The 19,877-nt window shown below is 65.9% G+C and overlaps 2 protein-coding genes across 2 annotated transcripts in view; one reads left to right on the forward strand and one right to left on the reverse strand.

The window, feature by feature from the left end:
• Positions 1-18,598, forward strand: part of FAM83G (family with sequence similarity 83 member G) — a 32,879-nt gene extending 14,281 nt beyond the window's left edge. The window contains exons 3-6 of the mRNA XM_066364993.1: positions 1,994-2,161; positions 10,648-10,772; positions 11,565-12,801; positions 18,057-18,598. Of these exons, the coding sequence (XP_066221090.1) occupies positions 1,994-2,161; positions 10,648-10,772; positions 11,565-12,801; positions 18,057-18,452 (1,926 nt within the window). The 3' untranslated portion in view covers positions 18,453-18,598. The remainder of the gene's footprint in view (positions 1-1,993; positions 2,162-10,647; positions 10,773-11,564; positions 12,802-18,056) is intronic.
• The window catches only part of SLC5A10 (solute carrier family 5 member 10), a 66,418-nt gene that overhangs the window by 31,157 nt on the left and 15,384 nt on the right, over positions 1-19,877 (reverse strand). Inside the window, 2 exon segments of the mRNA XM_066364998.1 lie at positions 13,354-13,489; positions 18,613-18,818. Of these exon segments, the coding sequence (XP_066221095.1) occupies positions 13,354-13,489; positions 18,613-18,818 (342 nt within the window).

The raw sequence follows: 19,877 nt of genomic DNA on the forward strand, positions 1-19,877 counted from the left end.
AGCTCGAAGCCGGGAGGCAGCTGCGCCGGCCCCGGGAACCCCAGGAGGGGATCCGCCGTGGGGAGCAGGCCCTGACAGGTCCCGCCCGGCAGCAGATGGCCGTGGACCAGACACCGTGCCTGTCGAGGGTGACGTGGAGCAGGACAGAGACGGAGCAGCCCTGCTGGGGCACGTCCCCTGGCCCAGGCCCCGGGCAAGCCCCCATCTGCCCCACGGGCGGGGCCTGGGACCAGGCCGACCTGTCCACGGTGGTGGGCGGGGGGGGGGGGGGGAGGCTGCGCCCTTCCTGGGGGGGCGGGCGGCACGTCAGGCTCTTTCCTGCCGGAGCGGCTCGTCCAAGGAGACCCCAGGGCTGGGGTGACTTTGGGGCTTTGGGGTCCCAGGCGAGAAAGTGCTGCCACCCCACCCACCTCCGGGTCTCGTCGCCTTCGACTGTGAAATCCAAGGCTGGGTGGCCCCTCGGCTCTGACACTGTGTCACCTGTGCCGTCACTGCACCCTCACCGAGCAGCCTCCGGCCTTTCCTTAAACGTGTGGGACGGGGAGGTCACTCCCTCTCAAGACAGACCCCTGCCTAACTTCCGGCCAGAAAGTGCTTCCCCGTCTGGTGCCAGTGTCTGCCCCCTCTGGTTCTCTCCCCGGCTGGCCCCAGCCCCTGCGTGGGCGGGATCCGCATCTTCCTCTGCCCACCCTGGGACAGCTCTGGGAGGCCTCAAAGGCAGAGCGGTGTCCCCGACAGGCGGGGAGGACCCCGGCTGCGCCCCCGGGAATGTGCGCACTCGCCGCCCGCAGGCCCCGGGCATCACCCCGTGTCTGCGGATCCCAGCGAGGGGAGCCTGCCAAGCCTGGGTAGGTTCCAGCCTGAGTGTCACCAGCTCAGTGTGTGTGACCCAGAGCCTGTCCCCGGCTCCGCCAGGAGGTCAGGAGCTTCCCACAGCGAGGACAGGGCCGTGGCGCCAGCTCTGGACGCCTATTTGGGTCAGCGGTACTGAGCCCTGCCTGGCAGGCTCCCCTCTGCTGCCCAGTGGGACAGGGACGGGGAGGGGAGAAACCAGAGGCCTGTGCCGGACGGGCCCTGAGCCCCACCAGTTCCAAGTGCCTACTCACCACCCTCGAGGCCAGCGGGCTTGTCCACACTGCCCCACCATGTCCTGCACCTCTCCCCTCCTCAGGCCTCGGGCATGTCCCTGACCGCGTTGGGCCACGGCTGGGCTGGGATAGGTGCACCCTGACCTCGGGGGCTCTGCCCCGAGCAGGCCCAGGAAGGTGAAGGTCAGCCGCCGTGGGCAGAAATCGTCAGATGACAGGAAGAGCCCGTGTGCTGATTTGGGCAGCAAAGGAGCCTGCCAGAGTCCACGCCAACCCCGGGCCACACGGGGCGGCCTCAGTGAGCGGCTGTCCCAGCTGCTGCCCTGGCTCCTGGCCGTCGACACATCTGACTCAGCACCCCGGGGTGGGGTAGCTCAGCGGTGGGCGACCTGCTGGGCTCGGAAATACAGCCCAGGAGGAGACGGAAGCAGGGCCCCTGGGCTGAGCCCTGACACTCACAGGAGGGAGACCCTGGGGGAGGGGGGGGGCAGACCCTCTCTGAGTCCCAGACCAGGAGCGCGAGCTCCTCCCAGCTCCTGCTGAGGCTTTCTGACGCTTCCCCCCCCAGACCAGTGGCCTCTCTGGAGCTTGGGTTAGGGAAACGGTAGGCGGGTCCAGCAAGTTTCTCCCCTGCTTCCTGCTGTCACCGAGTCCCCACCTGTGCCGCCAGCGATCGAGAATCTTGTGTCTTCAGGATGGAATCCCGAGCCTAGAGTCTCAGAGCCGGAAAGGCTCCCAGCCCATGACTCTCCCAGTCCCGGCCAGCCCCGAGGGGGAGCAGGGCTGGAGCGGCCCCCAGAGAGAGGGGCAGCGGGCACAGGGGGCTGTGCTGTCCCACAAGGCGCCTGCCCGCCCCTCCCGGCGGCCGCACTGCCTGACCGCGCCGCCTCTGTCCCTCCTCCTAGGTCATCGCCGTGGTCATGGACATGTTCACCGACGTCGACATCTTTAAAGACCTGCTGGACGCCGGCTTCAAAAGGAAGGTGGCCGTGTACATCATCCTGGACGAGAGCAACGTCAAGTACTTCCTCCACATGTGCGAGCGGGCCCGCATGCACCTGGGCCACCTCCGGGTGAGTGGGCTGCCGTGGGCGGCCAGCGCGTCACCCAGCGAACGCTCGGTGCACCTGCTTTCTAGAGACCCAGCCTTGGGCCGGGCACACAGAGCTCACTGACCCTGGAGTCTCCGGCCAGGTGGCCGCCTGGCCTCTGCTTGAATACCCCGAGGGCCACAGGACACTAGCTGCCTCCAGCAGAGAGAAGGTACACATGGGGGAAGGGCCTGCCAGGCAGGTGCTAGAACCCACACGGAGGGCCGCCTCCCGTGCCCTGCTGGTTCACGGGTTCTTGCTCCCACACCTCCAGTGACAGGGCACTCACTCCCCTGGCATCAGGAAGCTCATATCTTATCTGGAGAACCTGACTCCCAGGATGTTCTTCCTCGAGTTTAAGCCAAATTCTGTCTCTAGAGTGTCCACCCACAGGTTGTAGGATCTGGCTCCGACCGGGGAAGGTCCCTCAGGCTGGCTGAGGTCAGGGAAGGCTTCCTGGACAGCTGTGGAGTTAAAATGGACAGAGTAGAAAGGTCCTTGTGGTGGGGGTGGGACACCCTGCAGCAGAGATGAGGGGTCACTGTGGGCCTGGCTTCTCAGCACTGCTTTGCTGTGTGTCCTTGGGCACACCGCCTCCCCTCTCTGGGCTCCAGGACCTCACTGGTCCGACAGAGGGGCGTGTGGGCCAGTGTGGCGGGCCTGCTCTGCACAGACACCCCGGCATTCGGTGCTTTTGCCTCGGAGGCAGAGGGAGCCCTCCTTCCGCCCCGACGCCGCTTGGCGCCTGCTCTACGGCACCGCGCTCCCCGGAGAGTACAGCTCAGCGGGCGTCGTGACCAGCCGTCTACGGCGCTGGCACTCCGCACGGTTAACGTGTTCGCTCCGCGTGACAACCCAGCCGTTCCCGTCCTCCAGACGAGGAAATGGCACTCGCCCAGGTGTCACTCACGGCTAGAAAGGTAGAGAAGGCCACTGGGAGGGAGCGCCAGAGCCCTCCGGCTGAGAACAGCTTCCGACAGGCGTGGGTTCCTTGGGCTTTGGGCCTGTGACCCGAGCAGAACCCCGGGAGAAGGGGAGACGCAGGCCGCTTCACAAGGGCTGGGCCCCGTGCCTGTCACTTGTCAGCCTTTACAAACTCTGTCTGGCCCCCCAACCATCCAGTCCCAAGGGAGTCTTTTCAAGTGGGGGTGAGCTCTCCGAGTGGCCCCTCGAGCTGTGGGGACGTTGTATGTGGTCTCTGTGGTGGGTCAACTCCCAGCCTCATCTCACTCACCCCACTGCCCACTGTGTCATTAGCACCGAGGACCAGCTCCCAGGACAGCCCCAGCCGGGGAGGCCCAGAGCATGGCCGGCGCTGCGGGCTGGGGGCCTGAGCCAGAAGGGGCCTTGAGGCCGTCTGTACTGGGGTCCCCTCCCCCCATCTATACTGGAGTCCCCTCCCCCATCTGTACTGGGGTCCCCTCCCCCATCTATACTGGGGTCCCCTCCCCCATCTATACTAGGGTCCCCTCCCCCCATCTATACTGGGGTCCCCTCCCCCCAGACATAGGGGGACAGAGGCAGAGGTGGAGGGAAGTGGTGACTGGCCTCCTTGTCCCTGCGTCCCTCTAAGTCGGCAGGACCTCAAAGCTGGCGGTGAGAAACCAGCCCGGGCAGGTGGGCACACAGACCTTTGGGGGCCGACATCGATGACCAAGGCTGCACCTGCCGGGGCGGCCGCCCTGGGACTACTGGGGCGCGTGGCCCCGCCTCTCCGAAGCCTCTGGTGCCACCTGGCTGTAATCACGTCTCACAGAGTTGTTTGAGGGTGAAATTAGAGGAGACAATGGTCATAAAAAGGCTCTTATGAGCTAAGGGGGAGTTGAGCAGCTTCTGGTAATAACAAGACATTAGTATAAACCCCAGGCCCTGGGCAGGGGTGGGGAGAGGAGTGTGAGGACTTCCCCTGACTCCCATTTGAAATGAAGCCATGGCTGGGGCTACAGAAGAGGGAGGTCCCCCTGGGGGGTGGCCCTGGCCCAGCCTGCCCTGCTAACCACCTCCTTATACCAGGGGAGGTGGCAGGGTCCTCAGGGTGACATGCCCAGGAGCCAGGGCCTTCCTGGGAAAGAATGTGTGACCCTGGCCTCCTCGTTCTCGCCTCCGAGCCACAGCCTGGGTGGGTGGCTGGAGGCTAGCCAAGTGTCACCTAGTCTGGGGCCCGCCCACACGGCCCACCTCCCTGCCCGGTGTCACCTAGTCTGGGGCCCGCCCACACGGCCCACCTCCCCGCCCACACAGCCCACCTCCCTCCCCGGTGTCACCTAGTCTGGGGCCCGCCCACACGGCCCACCTCCCCGCCCACACAGCCCACCTCCCTGCCCGGTGTCACCTAGTCTGGGGCCCGCCCACACGGCCCACCTCCCTGCCCACACGGCCCACCTCCCTGCCCGGTGTCACCTAGTCTGGGGCCTGCCCACACGGCCCACCTCCCTGCCCGGTGTCACCTAGTCTGGGGCCCGCCCACACGGCCCACCTCCCCGCCCACACAGCCCACCTCCCTGCCCGGTGTCACCTAGTCTGGGGCCCGCCCACACGGCCCACCTCCCTGCCCACACGGCCCACCTCCCTGCCCGGTGTCACCTAGTCTGGGGCCTGCCCACACGGCCCACCTCCCTGCCCGGTGTCACCTAGTCTGGGGCCCGCCCACACGGCCCACCTCCCCGCCCACACAGCCCACCTCCCTGCCCGGTGTCACCTAGTCTGGGGCCCGCCCACACAGCCCACCTCCCTGCCCGGTGTCACCTAGTCTGGGGCCCGCCCACACGGCCCACCTCCCTGCCCGGTGTCACCTAGTCTGGGGCCCGCCCACACAGCCCACCTCCCTGCCTGCAGGCCAGCTGGGCCCAGGCCTGTCTTGGGAGTACTTCCTTTGCCGTCATCCTGGGCTTGCCCTCGGCCGCCTGCCACCCTTGCCTGGCTCTGCTGCCACCTGTCCTTGGGTCCTGTAGGCCCAGCGTACGGGAGGCACACAGTGGGGTCATCCTTGTGACCACGGCAGTGTCGGGCGCCAGTCTAGGGGCAACACTGGGAACCAGGCCAGAGCCCAGCTGTGCCACCTGCACTGTAGCCTTGGACAGACATGGACCGTCTGGGCCTCAGTCTTCTTGCCTGAGAAGTGGGACCACAGCCGTTGACTTGTCAGAGCTGCTGTGACGAGTATCGGAGACCCTGGGGAGGGCGGGCAGGACACTCAGTGACGAGCTCCCTTCCCACCCTGTCTTTGACTGGGGACGGGCACAGCTCCCCCATGAGACCCCCAGCTCTGGTCCGCGTGCCAAAGGCCTTCCACTCCCTCCTGTGAGCCGCGGTCTGGCTGGGGGCCACCCTTGGGCGCCTGCTCCAGACAGCACCTCCCCAGCCTCCTGAGCTGGGAGCTCCCACCAGCACATCCCGGTTTTCCGGGGAGGTCAGAGGACACGCTCTAGCCTCTCCCCAGGGATGAGGTTCACGACCTTCCCAGGCACCTGACCCCTGACATTCCACCAGGTGGAGAGTTTGGGAAGGACAGCCCCATGGGACAGACAGGCAGCGGGCCTTCAGAAGGACCCAGGCCTCGCGGCCAAATCACATTCGGGGGCGAGACCAGGTGCCCGTGGGAGCCAGGCTCTGGGGCTCGGGGCTCAGAGCTCGGTGTAAGGACGGGAGCTGTGAGACCCAGCTGCTCTGAAGAGCCAGTCGGCTCCGTGCAGCCGAACTGGAAAAACCAGCAGCTGCTTGGGCACAAAAGGCTGAGCCGTTCCCGGTGAACAAAGACGTCCCCGTCAGGGCGTCTGTGGGAAGAAAGGCACTCGGTGGGGAGCGAGGACTCGGCCGCTCCGGGGCCGCACCGGACAGGCGGCCTCCTCCTGGCGCCCAGCGTCCTTCCGGCCCCTCCTCGCCGTGCGGCTCCTGACCGGCGCCCAGGCTGGATTCAGGGCGTGGGGCAGTGCTGCTCAGACGGCGGAGGTGTTTGCCGGGCTGGCGACACTGGGCAGTGTCCGGGGATGGCATTTTCACTGTCACGACGGGGACGGCACTACCGGCATGTGGTGGGTCCAGGTCAGGGAGGTTATTGAATAGCTTACGACGCACAGGACAACCCCTGCGCGGAGAGTCGCCTGGCCCAGAGTCCTGGCCCAGTCCCAGCAGTGCCGGGCTGGCTTAGCCCGGGCCACGCCCCCCCGTCCCCAAAAGTGGTTCCCATCCCAGCTTCGCGACAGCCGGGTGAAGGTCGGGGTGAGCACTGGTACCCCCCCACTGTGGGGTGAAACAGGCCCTTTAGGGGAGAGCAGAGGCTGTCCAGGCACCCAGCACATGGGGACGTGAGTCTTCTCCGTCCTGAGCTCGGTGCACCTGGCCTGAGCTTGCTGTCACTGGCCTGGCCTGGCCTGGACGTCTCTTTGGGCCTCCCCACGCCTCCTCAGGCCGAGGAGATGCCAGCAGGCCCCTGCAAAGGGTGGGGGCACGGTACAGCTGGGGGCTGCCCTCAGTCCCAGGGGGCTGGACCCGCCCATTGGGAGGCTGTGGGCAAGTCACTCCTCCTCTCTCTGGGCCTGCCTGGTCATCATGGACAGCTGAGTCCACCATGCCATTCCAGGTATTTTCTGGTCTTTTGTGCTAGTCCCCCGCCTGTCCCCACCCCACCCCCAGAGGAAGGGATCACACCCTGGTGTGCCCAATCACAGCTCACTTTGTCTCCTTGCATTTACGGAGCACCCATGGGTGCCAGGCACCTTCTGGGCCCGCACCGGCATGCGTGGTGGCTTCCTTCAGTCCTCACAGCAGACCTGTGGCGTAAGGGAAGGGGGCAGCCATTTCTCAGATGAGGAAACGGAGGTGTTTGGTTGGCACCCAGCGCTGCAGCCCTGAGCTCTGGAGGACTCGGTCCACGATCAGGTCACATCTCCGTATGAGCACAGGAGTCCTGGCAGGGCGTGTGGGGCACAGTGTTGCAGATTCGCTCCATCCCCAGGGTCCAGCCCAATCTGCCCCACGTACACGAGGGACAGAAGCCACCCTTGGAACTGGTGACGTGCTGCCCGGCCATCCTCCCTCCCCTGACACCCGCTCAGGGACCCATCCCTGCCCCCTTTCAGATAGGAGGAAACTGAGGCTCCACACTTCCCGAGGACTTGCTCAGGGCATCCACTTGGGTCTGCCCAGTGGCCACTCTTCCAGGTGTCCTTCCCTTGCCCACGGTGTCCTCTGCCAGCGGTATCATGGGGCCCAGAGACAATGCGGCTTTGTGGGAGCCTCTACTGCTCACCCCAGTCCTGACTCCGGAGACGTTACCTCATCGGGGCCAGGCCCCATGGGGTGGGGCCCACCCCGGAAAAGAGTCCTGGGAGCTGATCGGAGGTGGGGGAGGGGGAGGGGGAGGGGCAGGGGCAGCTGCCACGGCTGCTGAGCCCCAGGCGAACAGGCCTTAGACTCAGGCGTCCCCAGCATGCCGACAGGGAGGCCAAGAGCCAGAGACGAGCTTAGAGCCACATGGCAAACCTGGCACCTCCCGCGGGTCGAGTTGCCCTGAGGTGTCGGCGATGACCTCTGAGCTTGGGGTGGGTGGGGGCAGACACTGGTGAGTGGAGCACGGAGCCAAGGCAGAGCGAGGAGTGGGGGGCATGCTGGAAGGAGCCTGGGGTCCCGTGGGCAGGCGCTGCGGGGGCCGTGTGCTCGAGACAGGCGCCCGGGTGCCCCGGAGAGCCAGCCAGGAGGCCTGCGGTCAGGCCAGGGCCTTCTCCGGGTGCTGGGCCAGGAGCCCACGGAAGCTGTAGAGCTGGCTGTGCTTGGGCCCCGGCGACAAGGCAGGCCTTGTACCGCCTCCAGGATCTTTGCTCCGATTTCTGGTCCCGAGCGTGCTCTGTGTTGGGTACACAGTCACGAGCACTAATTAATTGTCCTGGGCCGCGGCCAGCTTCCTGCTGAGCTGGCTGTGTGCACACAGCAGCCCGGGGGGCCGGCGGAGCTGGCGTGGGGCGCGGTGGCTTGTCCGCCTTCTGGGCCCGGCCCAACCGCAAGACAGCCGTTCACCCCGTGGCCAGGCAGGGCGTCCGTGCAGATCGGCCCCTTGGCCTCCAGCGGAGGGCTCTGGGAGCTGTCACGGAGGGACAGAGGGCAGGAGCGCCCCGAGGCTGCAGGTGGGGGTGGAGGGCAAACACCTCCGCTCTCAAACCCGCCCCCTTCTTCTCCCTGTTGCCCCTGCCCTGGCAAAGGGCCTGCGTGTGCCCCGTGCAGTCACGTGTCCCCTGCCGGATGCCAGCCTCTTCTTGAGGTGTGACTCCGACGTCGCGACTCCCCACTCCGAGTCCTCCTGTGGCTCCTGCTACCCCCCCCAGGCCAAGTGAGGCCTGGAGAGCAGGTGGGGGGGGGGGTCCTGACCTCAGCGTCCAGGTCCGCTCACCTGCAGCCTCCGCTGCCCACCCATCTCCCCTGAGTCCTCGTGTCTTAGAACAGACTGCTGCTCACGCCATCAGGCCCTTGTGCTCCTGTGTCTGGAGGGCTGACCCCGACGCTGACCCTGACCCTCCCTGTCTGTCCCTTGCGTGTCCACCTCTCCCCGCCCCTCCTGGCTGGGGCTACTCCTCATCCCCTCCAGTGCGGGATTCTCATCACAGCGATCTCTCTGCGTCCGCAGCTCGGACGCCAGCAGGGGTCGGTGAGGTGAGCGGGAGAACGAGCAGGCCATCCTTACGCTGAGGCCAGTGAGTGGGAGAGGGGGACAGAGAAACCACAGGAGTTGTAAGAGTTGGCATGGAGCCCCTCAGGAGAAAGTGAGACTCCCGTCCCAGGGAGCATTCAAGCAGATCTGTCAGGATGCTCCAGAGGGAGTTTCCTGCCCTGGGCGGGTGTTAGATGTATTAGAACCTGTGTTAAGAATGAAACCCCTAGCCTGACCGGGCGGTGGCGCAGTGGATAGAGCGTCGGACTGGGATGCGGAAGGACCCAGGTTCGAGACCCTGGGGTTGCCAGCTTGAGTGTGGGCTCATCTGGCTTAAGCAAAAAGCTCACTAGCATGGACCCAAGGTCACTGGCTCGAGCGGAGGGTTACTCGGTCCGCTGAGGGCCTGTGGTCAAGGCACATATGAGAAAGCAATCAATGAACAACTAAAGAGCCACAACGAAGAATTGATGCTTCTCATCTCTCTCCCTTCCTGCCTATCTGTCCCTGTCTATCCTTCTGACTCTCTCTCTGTCCCTGTAAAAAAAAAAAAAGAATGAAACCCCTGGCCTGACCAGGCGGTGGCGCAGTGGATAGAGCATCGGACTGGGATGCAGAGGTTCAAGACCCCGAGGTCGCCAGCTTGAGCACGGGCTCATCTGGTTTGAGCAAAGCTCACCAGCTTGGACCCAAGGTCTCTGGCTCGAGCAAGGGGTTTCTCAGTCTGTCTATCCCTCTCTCTGACTCTCTGTCTCTGTAAAAAAGAATGAACCCCCTGGCTTGACCACAGGCCTCCTCTCCTGAGCTGGCTCTCCGGGGCACCCAGGAGCCCGTCTCTAGCACACTGCCCTGGCGATGTCTGCACCCGTGAGCCCAGTCCTGCCGGCCCCTCCCTCAGGGCGAGAGCCTCATTCTGTCGGGAGGGGAGCCGGCACTGGGGCCCCGCAGAGCCCAGCCTGTAGATATTCGGAGACTTTGAACCAGGGACAGAGCGCGCTCCATGGCCCGAGCCCGGAGAAGGGCAGGAGTGGGCTGGTCTCGGACTTGATGTTACTGCTCATGGCGCCTGAGAGACCCCCCTCCCTCTCTCTCTCTCTCTCTCTCTCTCTCTCTCTCTCTCTCTGGGTCTCGTTCCTCCTGTAATCTCTCACAGCCCCTGGCTTGCTCCTGAGCCGGACCGCACAGGCCCAGTGAGGAGTGGGACGGGACCGTTTCTGAACTGCTCCTGGGCACCAGGCTGTGTGTGCCCCCGGAGATGCAGCCGAATTTGCCGGGAGCCCTGCCCTCGGTCGGCAGAGGTCAGCAGAGGTCACTGAGAGCCACGTGATGCAGGCCCAGGGGAGGCTCCCCAGCCACTCCTCCTGCCAGAGTGCACGACCCACATCGCTTAGGGCAGACCCCTGTCTCCCCCGTACACGACCCCCAGCCCTCACCAGGACCTTCCTTAATTGTGGCCACATCCCCCTCCGGTGCAAGGACCTTGCAATAGCTCCCACCACCACAGCATTTCCCCAAACTGGCCTGGCTGCGCGGGGCTCGTCCCGCCTGGGCTGGGCTGCTCTGCAGACGCCTTCCGGCCACGGTCAGTCTGTGCTGCACCTTGTCCTTCTTCGGTTTCACATCCCAGCACTTCCCACCTGGGCCCTGGCCCTGCAATGCTCACCCACGCCACCGCCTCCTCTCTCCAGACCCCACCACCCCACCCTTCCCCACCCAAGCTCCCTGGAAGCCCCCACACACGAAGCCCCAGGCAGAGACAGCTGGGCTTCCCCTCGGCGTGGACGGGGCTGTGACCCTGCAATTCTGTTTCCTGTCGCCCCCGACGCAGAATCTGCGGGTCCGGAGCAGCGGGGGAACGGAGTTCTTCACGCGGTCGGCCACCAAGTTCAAGGGCGCCCTGGCCCAGAAGTTCATGTTCGTGGATGGGGACCGAGCCATGTGCGGCTCCTACAGGTGACTCCCTGGCTTCCCCCGAAGGGGCTGGGGGCAGAGGTGGCTCTAGAATCCCAGCAGGTTTCTGCCCTTAATCCTCCCTGGATGACACCCTGGTTATTCCGGTTCATTGGTCCCAAAACTGCTGAGGCGTGAGCTTGGGCCGGGGCACACCTGCTCGCCACCCTCCCGTCTCCAGAGGCAAGCGAGGAGGTCGTCTGTGTGTGAGACGCGCTTCCGCCTGGAGGTGTCAGCCGCCTGCAGGTGGGGTGTGTGACCATGGGGGTTGTCCCTGACGAGGACAATGGTGACCCAGCCAGCTCTGTGCACCTGCTGTGCCAGGGCCAGCGTCGCAGGGTGGGTGGTGCCGACCATCACTCAGAATGGCGGTGGTGCCGACAGAGACACCAGGCGTCCAGGGCTGCTCCGGGCATTCTGTGAGTGGCCCTCACGGGGTGCTGTTACCCCCAGGGGAATGCAGCACTGTGCTGTTTCGTAAAGGCGGGAGAGGGCTTGGTGTCCGTGACTTCGCTGCGGACCCAGACTCCGCCCTGGCCCCGAGGCCTTGTGTCCTGTCCTCTGTCCCCCTCCTCACTTAGCAATCCCATCCTGGCGGCTCTCTCGGATGTCCGAGCGGAGGGCCCGGGGCCTGAGGCAGGGAGCCGGCCCCCCACCCGCCTGAGCAGGCAGCACCCCTTCTTCCCTGTGCTGCAGCTTCACGTGGTCGGCCGCGCGGAGGGCCCGGGGCCGGAGGCAGGGAGCCGGCCCCCCACCCGCCTGAGCAGGCAGCACCCCTTCTTCCCTGTGCTGCAGCTTCACGTGGTCGGCCGCGAGGACGGACCGGAATGTCATCTCCGTGCTGTCCGGCCAGGTGGTGGAGACGTTCGACCGGCAGTTCCAGGAGCTGTACCTCCTGTCTCACGGCGTCAGCCTCAAGGGCATCTCCATGGACAAGGAGCCCGAGCCCGAGCCCATCGTCCTGCCCTCGGTGGTGCCCCTGGCGCCCTCGGGCACCGTGGCCAAGAAGCTCGTCAACCCCAAGTACGCGCTGGTCAAGGCCAAGAGCGCGGAGGAGATCGCCAAGGTCTCTTCCGAGAAGCAGGAGGTGAAGAGGCCGCCGGGGCTGCGGGGCCCAGCGCTGGCCGAGCTGCCCGGAGACCCCGCCGAGCTGGCCCTGCCCGTGCACCCGGGGCTGCTGCACCTGGAACGGGCCAACATGTTCGAGTACCTGCCCACGTGGGTGGAGCCGGACCCCGAGCCGGGCACCGACATCCTGGGCTACATCAACATCATCGACCCCAACATCTGGAACCCCCAGCCCAGCCAGATCAACCGCATCAAGATCCGCGACACCTCGCAGGCCGGCGCCCAGCTGTGGAGGCAGGGCCAGGACTGCGGCCCCCGCCCGGAGCCCGGCCGCCCCCAGGACGAGGCCCCGGCTAAGAACGGCCTCCCCCAGGAGGACCCCAAGCCACAGCCCCCTGTCCCCAAGCCCCGGACGGTGCCTGTGGCCGCTGTGCTCGCCCAGGAGAGCAGTGCTGTGGGCTGGGCCCCCGAGAGCCCGAGAGAGGGGGTCCCCCGGAACAGGACAGACTGCGGGCTGCCCAGGACACCAGGCCCCGCCCCGCCCCAGCGGCCGCTGTCGGCGACCCAGGGTGACCCCGATGGCGAGGGGGTGGTGGTCCCCAACGGGCTGGACCGGGAGGAAGACGACGACGACGACTACGTGACCCTCAGTGACCAGGACAGCCTCTCGGGCAGCTCCGGCCTCGGCCGCGGCCCCCGGCGGCCTTCGGTGGCCTCCTCCTCCGTGTCGGACGAGTACTTCGAGGTGAGGCAGCGCCCGGACCCTATCCGGAGACGCCACTCCGAGCAGGCGGCCAACGGGCTGGCCCAGCCCCCCCACCGGCAGCTGAGTGCCCCCCACATGACCCACGGGACCTTTGGTGAGCCCCTGTGTGGTTCTCCCTGGGCCCAGGGTCGGGAGAAGGAGGAAGCAGGCTCTCTGAAGAGGATGCAGGCCTTAAGCTCCATGGACAAGGAGGCACAGGTGGGTTGGGGTCCCTTCGCTCCAGGGGTCCGAGAGCCCCTCTACCTGGTCTGAGCACCCAGAGAAACCGTCTGCTGGGCTCGCTTGTCCCTGGCCCAGACCCCTTCCTTGTGACACAGGAGGCCACTGAGCAAGGTGGGAGGGGAGTGGGTCGGAGCCACCCAGGGCGGCTCACACACACGGAGGTGCTAGAGACCCTCAGCGAGTACCCCCCACAGGCAGCTTGTGCCAGCGCCTGGCGCTGAGCGAAATGCCCCTCACACACCCCGAGGGTTCAGATCCACGGTGCCGCAGGACGTCAGTGCCCGTTTGCAGACGAGGAAATGGGCGTGGCGGAGATACTTGCCCCCCCCCCCCCCCCCCGTACACAGCGGTCACTGGTCCTCCTCTGGGCTGAGGCCAAGCCCTCTCTGTCAGTCCCGTCGTCACGGCCCTGGGGACCACTCCGCTCTCCTGCCTGCTCCCCCCGGCCAGGGAGCTGCTGGTCGCCACCCTTTGCCTCTCTTCCTGGTGACCTCTGCAGCCCCGGCCCAGCCCCTGGCGCTGTCTTACCTGGGAACAGTGCGCGGCTGATCATGCCCGGCATAATCATCAGGGCCATGGGCAGCAGCTTGAGGTAGCTGGCCAGGATGGAGCCCCCCTTGGCGTGGTTCAGGTCGCGGGCAGACAGCGACCGCTGCACGATGACCTGGGGGCAGGTGAGGGGGGTGAGTCCCGGCCCCACTCGGGGTGCCCGGGGGGACCTCTGCCCGGTGAGGCGATGGCATGAGGTGCTGCCCTACTCAGAGCCAGACCCAGGACCCCGAAGCCCAAGCGTGACCCCTGACCGTCCCCGTCCCCAGAAGCAGAGCTCTCCCTGACCGTCTCCCTGTCCCCAGAAGCAGAGCTCTCCCTGACCGTCCCCCTGTCCCCAGAAGCAGAGTTCTCCCTGACCGTCCCCCCACCCCTGACCGTCCCCTGTCCCCAGAAGCAGAGCTCTCCCTGACTGTCCCCATCCCCAGAAGCAGAGCTCTCCCTGACCGTCCCCCTGTCCCCAGAAGCAGAGTTCTCCCTGACCGTCCCCCCACCTCTGACCGTCCCCTGTCCCCAGAAGCAGAGCTCTCCCTGACTGTCCCCATCCCCAGAAGCAGAGCTCTCCCTGACCGTCCCCATCCCCAGAAGCAGAGCTCTCCCTGACCGTCCCCATCCCCAGAAGCAGAGCTCTCCCTGACCGTCCCCCTGTCCCCAGAAGCAGAGTTCTCCCTGACCGTCCCCCTGTCCCCAGAAGCAGAGTTCTCCCTGACCGTCCCCCCACCCCTGACCGTCCCCTGTCCCCAGAAGCAGAGCTCCCCCTGACCGTCCCCATCCCCAGAAGCAGAGCTCTCCCTGACCGTCCCCCTGTCCCCAGAAGCAGAGCTCTCCCTGACCGTCCCCCTGTCCCCAGAAGCAGAGTTCTCCCTGACCGTCCCCCTGTCCCCAGAAGCAGAGCTCTCCCTGACCGTCCCCCTGTCCCCAGAAGCAGAGCTCTCCCTGACCGTCCCCCTGTCCCCAGAAGCAGAGCTCTCCCTGACCGTCTCCCTGTCCCCAGAAGCAGAGCTCTCCCTGACCGTCCCCATCCCCAGAAGCAGAGCTCTCCCTGACCGTCCCCATCCCCAGAAGCAGAGCTCTCCCTGACCGTCCCCATCCCCAGAAGCAGAGCTCTCCCTGACCGTCCCCCCACCCGACCGTCCCCGTCCCCCGTCCCCAGAAGCAGAGCTCTCCCTGACCGTCTCCCTGTCCCCAGAAGCAGAGCTCTCCCTGACCGTCCCCCTGTCCCCAGAAGCAGAGCTCTCCCTGACCGTCCCCATCCCCAGAAGCAGAGCTCTCCCTGACCGTCCCCCTGTCCCCAGAAGCAGAGTTCTCCCTGACCGTCCCCCTGTCCCCAGAAGCAGAGCTCTCCCTGACCGTCCCCCTGTCCCCAGAAGCAGAGCTCTCCCTGACCGTCCCCCTGTCCCCAGAAGCAGAGCTCTCCCTGACCGTCCCCATCCCCAGAAGCAGAGCTCTCCCTGACCGTCTCCCTGTCCCCAGAAGCAGAGCTCTCCCTGACCGTCCCCCTGTCCCCAGAAGCAGAGCTCTCCCTGACTGTCCCCACCCCTGACCGTCCCCAGAAGCAGAGCTCTCCCTGACCGTCCCCCCACCCCTGACCGTCCCCTGTCCCCAGAAGCAGAGCTCCCCCTGACCGTCCCCATCCCCAGAAGCAGAGCTCTCCCTGACCGTCCCCCTGTCCCCAGAAGCAGAGCTCTCCCTGACCGTCCCCCTGTCCCCAGAAGCAGAGCTCTCCCTGACCGTCCCCCGTCCCCAGAAGCAGAGCTCTCCCTGACTGTCCCCACCCCTGACCGTCCCCAGAAGCAGAGCTCTCCCTGACTGTCCCCACCCCTGACCGTCCCCAGAAGCAGAGCTCTCCCTGACCGTCCCCCGTCCCCAGAAGCAGAGCTCTCCCTGACTGTCCCCACCCCTGACCGTCCCCAGAAGCAGAGCTCTCCCTGACCGTTTCCCCACCCCTCACCGTCCCCGTCCCCAGAAGCAGAGCTCTCCCTGACCGTCCCCCCACCCCTGACCGTCCCCGTCCCCCGTCCCCAGAAGCAGAGCTCTCCCTGACCGTCCCCCGTCCCCAGAAGCAGAGCTCTCCCTGACCGTCCCCCCGTCCCCAGAAGCAGAGCTCTCCCTGATTGGTCGAGCAGCTGGGGCCAAGGTACTATCATTCCAGGGACTCATTCTCCCCACCTGTCGAGTAGGGAAGGTATGTGGTTCCTACCCAGCCTGTCACCCAGCAACAGGCAGGGCTGGAGATCCTGGCTAGAATGGCATCAGGGGACCCCTCCATCTGCTGCACCCTCATAAGAGCGGCTGGCACATTCATGCATATGCTGGGGGGGGGGGGTCACTGGCCCCAGCTGTTCTGTGTCCCTGGCAGAGGTCAGGGGCTTTCCACCCTGAGGGCAGCTCCCCGGATCCACCTGGCATGTCCACCAGGGGGCGATGCTCTGCCCATCTGGGGCGTCACTCCGTTGCAACCAGAGCCATTCTAGCGCCTGAGGCAGAGGCCATGGAGCCATCCCCAGCGCCCGGGCCATCTTTGCTCCAATGGAGCCTTGGCTGTGGGAGGGGAAGAGAGAGACAGAGAGGAAGGAGAGGGGGAGGGGTGGAGAAGCAGATGGGCGCTTCTCCTGTGTGCCCTGGCCAGGAATCGAACCCGGGACTCCCACATACGGGGCTGCTGCTCTACCGCTGAGCCAACCGGCCAGGGCCTTAGTGCTTTTTAAGTATCTTCACAGCGTTGTGCCATTTGTAACTTGTACACGTCAGTGTCTTCCCTTTGCTCTTCTGCTGTGTAGGGCGCTACCAGCAGTCAGACACGCTGCTTTGATGGCCAGCTCCCAGCACCGCCCTTGCACGCTGGCTCTCGGTGACCCAGGAGTTACAGGGACTGGGGGGAGGGGGCTGGGGGGGGCTGGGGGGGCAGCCCCGGCGAGGCGGGACACGCCAATATCAGTCCTGCTTCTCTGCCAGCTTCTGGTGACTTGGCTGACAAGCCCTTGCCTCAGCTCTGGGCCTCAGTTTCCCAGTCTGGACAAGGAGGGGGTCTAAGCATGTTTCTCTGTAGCCCCTTCCCTGCGACATCCCGTCCTTACGGGCACCAAGGGCCACTCCTGATGGGCGAAGGGGAGTGTCCCCTAAGACGCTGAGCGCTGTGCTCTAGTGCCTCGTTCTGCGCTCGGGGTGGCTGGCCCCGGGAGGCCGGCAGGACCGGTTCTGCTGCCCTGGTCCGGCGGAGAACCAGAGGCGGGCGCCCCATCCGGCCGCCTGTTTTATTGGTTTGTTTGTTCCCGATAATGAGCGTGTAGCCTGTGCCTTGTGGATGAGCTGGGAGATAGTGTCTGAATGAGAACCCCCCGCGGCCCTCGTACACAGAGCTGCCGCCCACACTGACCAGACTGGACGGCCTGGCCCGGCCTGAGTGTCATCAGCTCTCCGGGCGTCCTCCCGAGTCCCCAGCTGCTAGTGAGGGTGACAGCAGAGCAGGACCAGGAGGACCAGACGGGGGGCGACCCCGTGGACCAGTCCCTGCCTTGCGGGTGCTCTGGACGAAGGCCTGGCTTCCCGACGGGCTGACCCCGACTGAGCAAAAGGGGGGTGGGCGGAGAGGTCGAGCGAGGCTGCAGGCCCCGCCCGGTGGCCCTGGGGACCCAGCCCCCTCTCCTGGGCAGTGAGGCCCCTGCAGCCCTGACCTCGCGGCCAGGCCCGTTTGGCCGTCATGGGGAAATCTGAATGGCACCCTGCCCAGAGGTGCCAGGTGAAGGGACACAGCCTGGCTCAGCCGGGCAGCCCCACCGCCCCCAGCACGGGCCCTCAGCGAGCCCCTCGGTCCCCTGGGCTCATCGCCCCCCCAGGGGAACTGGACAAACACCTGCTGTGAAGTCACATGTTCCACAGAGGCCCATGCGGGAGGCAGAGCCGATGTGGGAACCAGGGGTCACCATCTTCCAAGTGGGGAAACGGAGGCCTCGCCTCTCGGGGTTTCTGACTCATTCCAACACGGCCCAGGGAGGGTCCGTCAGCCCACTGAGCACCCCCTGTCACAGGACAGGCCGTGGCCCTGTGAGAAGTCAGCCACTCGGGTGCAGGTCCCGTCTGGCTCTCCGGGCCTCAGTGTCCAGCCAGGGGACGGAACCCACGCCGCAGGGCGGCTGTCCCCACGGGCCCACAGTGACCAGCGAGGCTGCGCCAGCCTCGGGCCTGGCTGCCCATGGTGGGGCCCCGCCGGGAACGGGCAGAGGCACGGTCACCAGGCCTGTGCCCCCACCCCAGTGCTGCCCGGAGCTGCCTGCCGTCTCCCCGGGGAAGCAGAGCGGGGCCGCTGCCTGCTTCTACCTGGAGAGTGGAGGTGGTGGCCTGAGGCCACCTGGTGTGTTTGCAGCTCAGAAAGGACCAGAGTCAGACAGACTCCAAAAACACACACACACACTCAGCAGAACTTCAGGCCCAGACGGAGGCACTGCCCCGGGCAACCTGGTCCAGCCCTGTTTACAGATGGAGGGCCTGGGGCAGGCAACAACCGCAAAAGGCAGAATTACTCCCATAGGACACTCAGGGAAACTGAGGCACAAAGTCACAAAACACACTTATCCAGGGTCAGGTGTGCTGACGGCAGGCAGCCCACCTGGCCAGAGCCCTGTGGGAAGAAGGGACAGCCGTGCTCCTTGGGGCGTCACCCTGTCTGTTCTCTCTCCCCCCAGGACCAGCAGTTCCACCACCGTGGAGTCCCCGCCTCGGGGACCAGGGATAAAGATGGATGCCCACAGCCGCTGAGGAGCCCAGGGTCCCCGCGGTACTGTCCCGTCGCGGAGGGCGCCCTGAGCTCGACCAGGAAAGCGGGGTCCCATTACTGGCCGGCCAAGGGCAGCCCCGCGCCCCACGCACTGCCCGATCCCAGGAGCCCAAGGCTGGTCCGGAACACCGCCGATCTCCTAACTGATGACCGGGCCACCGAAGTGCGTCCAAGTCCCTTTGGAATCCCCTACTCCAAACTGTCCCAGTCGAAGCACCTGAAGGCCAGGACGGGCGGCCGCCAGTGGGCCTCATCCGATTCTAAACGGAAGGTCCAAGCCCTCCAGGACCGCAAGGAACCCTAGCCCCCTGTCCCTCTCCAAGCCTGGAGCCAGGTTGTCCACGGCCTCCACCCTAGGCTAGGCTCACCGTGCACCATGGGCAGACGGGCCGCCCGGACCCTCCGTGTCGCCCCCACCCCCACCGGAAGGCAAGAAGGTGGCAGGCGGTGATGCGGACACCCACCTGGTCAGTGCACCAGTACCAGGTGGCCATGATGGTCAGACCGAAGGTCATCCCGGTCCAGGGGAGGTCCGCCGTGTGGGGGTCTCGGAACATATGCATGGCGTCGGCCCGTGGTAGGTGGCAGGTCGTGTTGGCAATAGTCTTGGATGGCACAGCCTGAGCGTAGGCTGCGGCCAGGTGCTCGTACCCGCCAATCCGGTCAAAAGCTGGCAGGGCAGGGTGGGAGAGAGACGGGTTGGGGGCTGGGGACCCTGACCCACGGCCCCCACGGCCCCCGCCTCCCAAGGAAGCTCTGCTGCATCAGACTTGACTTTCACACTCGAGCTTTTCCAGGGGAAGGAAGGGCGCGGGAAGGAAGAGGGTTTTGAAAAGAGGTCGATTCGAACGGCTATTTTATATGTATTTAAAGTAATACTATTAAATGAGCATTTTGCACGTGGGCAGCCCAGTGTCCTGTGGCCTCTGGGCAAGGCTTCTGTCCCTCGATCGGAGGAAGCCCTCGGAGTATTTTTTTCTCGGCCTCTGTAAGGACCTCCCAAGGAGGAAGTCGGAGGAGTTTTGGTGTTAGAAGTGCGGACCCAGGGGATTCTGGAGGACGTGATTTTGGTGGAGCTGAGACTGGCCCGCGGTGCGGCATCGAGAAAGGGAAGGCCCGGGGGGTCCAGTCAGGGCACGGCCAGTCAGCCGGCTGGGCCTCAAGCCAGGGAGCGGTCTTTCCTCTCAGCTCAGACCAGAGTCACCGCCACACTGCTCCTGTCTAGGTCAGCACCGGCCCTCCGTGGGCAAGCCCTGGCCCACCTGTGGCCTCTGCTGTGTCTACAGAGACCCGCTCTGTCCGGACCGGACTGGGCCTGGCTGCCTAGGTCACTCCTGCAGCGGGTTCTAGGGACACAGGCCCCTGGTCTGAGGAGAGGTGGACACAGTGAAAGCCCGTCTCAGCCTAGGGCTTGCCCCCCCACCTGCCCCAGATTCTGGGGTCCCCAGCACGCTTGCTGCCTGGAACCCAGGCCAGGCTGGGGTGAGTGCCCAAGGCGAACCACAAACACACCAGGAGGGGCAGGAATTCGGGCCACGGGCTCCCAGAGTCGGGGTCTGGCAGAGACGAGAGGCCTCTGTGGGGTCCTCCCAGCTCTGCCCGCGTTCGTCTAGGGAGGGGGGTCTAGAGACCCCGTGGGACAGCCCTCTGGGCTTCCTCCCTGTCCCCGGACCAGGATCGCAGGTCTGTCTGACCCCCCGACTGGGTCCAGCGGGCTGGAGCACTTCCT

This window comes from Saccopteryx leptura, chromosome 2, assembly GCF_036850995.1.
Source record: "Saccopteryx leptura isolate mSacLep1 chromosome 2, mSacLep1_pri_phased_curated, whole genome shotgun sequence".
Lineage (NCBI taxonomy): Eukaryota > Metazoa > Chordata > Mammalia > Chiroptera > Emballonuridae > Saccopteryx > Saccopteryx leptura.